Raw genomic sequence first — 1,816 nt, forward strand, 5'->3', positions numbered from 1 at the left:
GCCTACCCTTGCAGATTGTCTATGAGCAGCGGTTGCTTCACCGTTTCCACGGATTCTGCAGTCGCTGACTCATTTGCTAAATTGTAGTATACAAAAACGATAGTAGAACTTTTGTTTCATTCACTTCAGTTCAATACTTTCAATCGTTCATCTCTCCGGTCTTATCATATTCATGTAAGGTCGTGCGTAGGTCATAAACATACCGTTCACTCCATTCAATGTTCCAATCATCAGTCTTTTCTTAATAAAACAATTTATGTATACTCACCAGCGACACATTCAGGCATACTGGTCACAGCCCATTCCCCCAGCCAGCATCTAAGATTGGTTGGGCCCTGAACGTTATATCTAAAAAAAAAATTACAAGACATTTTACTGGTATACTAAATACTTTTCGATAGTTTGTTAAATTACACACTAAATAAGCCTATCACTTTAAAAGGCCCTTGATGTGTTTAATTAGTGCAGATAGCGGATCCGATCGTGAACATAGTTTTGTTAATTAGGTAACATCTTTTTTGCGTAATATTAGTCCCTTTCCGTGTAAAAACACCCTTTTGTTGGGGGTAAGCATGAGAATACATTGACGAAAGGAAGTGGATTTGCTTGTGTGTATAGGAACGTGAAATATCCTCCTGAAATATGTGAGTCCCTTCCTTCGTCAATGGAAAGCAAGGCCTCTCCAATTGCAAATGTCAGGCAGTGGTCATTTCACCTTTTTGGCGAATAGGCACTATGCATATGACGCCAAATTGTACCAAACTTTAAGTATAATTTATTATTATAAAAATAGTCCTGCAAAGATTTTTTTAAACATAATGTGATTTAGTGGCAAAATTTAATCATTGAAAAGTGTTTTTTTTTTCAAATTCCCTCGCTAAGTTCTAAAACGCACACTATTGGTCGAAGCAAGTGGCTTATCTAATATGGCGTCGCTGTGTTGTCAATACACAGTTCATTTACGTTAGTTTATATAGAAATACACTTTTGAAGTATTTTACTGTAAACACGATATCAAAACCAACATTAAAATAAAAAATTAATGAATAGAATTATTAATTACCACTTACTTGTACCAGGAATAATAAAAATGAATCGATTTTTGACTTTTTGACCTTGAGAAACTGTTATGTTTTACGTCGAAGTGACATCTGAGCGTAAGTTATGAATGGAATAGACGATTGATGTCAATCGTCTCATGATAACTCCGGTCGCGTTTTAGTCGCTCGAAAATAGTCGTAATTTTGTTTTATTATTTTTAGCTCAATGGTTGAATATTTTCGCATCAATTTTTTTTTGTGGTAATTTTATAACAAGTAGAATCGTTTAAAAGAAGAAAAAGAATACATGCATATTCCCTATTAAAAAAAAACTTTTGTTAGCAAACACTTACCCATATTCACAAGAGAAATGCACTACTTGTCCGTTAGGAACTGGGTCTGTTTCATTCAATTCTTTGTCTTCACCATGATTCAGTCCAAGATTTAACTGTCCTTGACCGTTCTCAGGAGCCATTGTGTAAATGCCGTATTCTGTTGTTGGCACGTGACATGGAACTAAGAAATTAGATATTTCAAACAGTGGTAATCTGACGTATACTGCAACGAATCTTAAGAGCGGGCACACCTTTGAAAGAACTATCGCACAACTAGCTTATTAAAACTTTTATGAGACACGAGCTGTTGTCCGCGACTTCGTCCGCGTGGTATTAGAAAACATACGAACTATCCCTCGGGACCCGGACATTTCTCGGGGATGAAGCTTATCCCATGTGTACTCCAGACTTTGTTTTATATCTGTGCCAAATTTCAATAAG

The 1,816-nt window shown here is 36.1% G+C and overlaps 1 protein-coding gene across 1 annotated transcript in view; it reads right to left on the minus strand.

Annotated features, from left to right (window-relative positions):
• LOC106102800 overlaps nucleotides 1-1,816 on the minus strand; it is a 76,532-nt gene that overhangs the window by 11,874 nt on the left and 62,842 nt on the right. Inside the window, exons 17-18 of the mRNA XM_013282384.1 lie at nucleotides 1,394-1,556; nucleotides 269-348 (exon numbers count right to left, since the gene is read on the minus strand). Of these exons, the coding sequence (XP_013137838.1) occupies nucleotides 269-348; nucleotides 1,394-1,556 (243 nt within the window). The remainder of the gene's footprint in view (nucleotides 1-268; nucleotides 349-1,393; nucleotides 1,557-1,816) is intronic.

This window comes from Papilio polytes, unplaced genomic scaffold (assembly GCF_000836215.1).
Source record: "Papilio polytes unplaced genomic scaffold, Ppol_1.0 DF823901.1, whole genome shotgun sequence".
In the NCBI taxonomy this organism is placed as follows: domain Eukaryota; kingdom Metazoa; phylum Arthropoda; class Insecta; order Lepidoptera; family Papilionidae; genus Papilio; species Papilio polytes.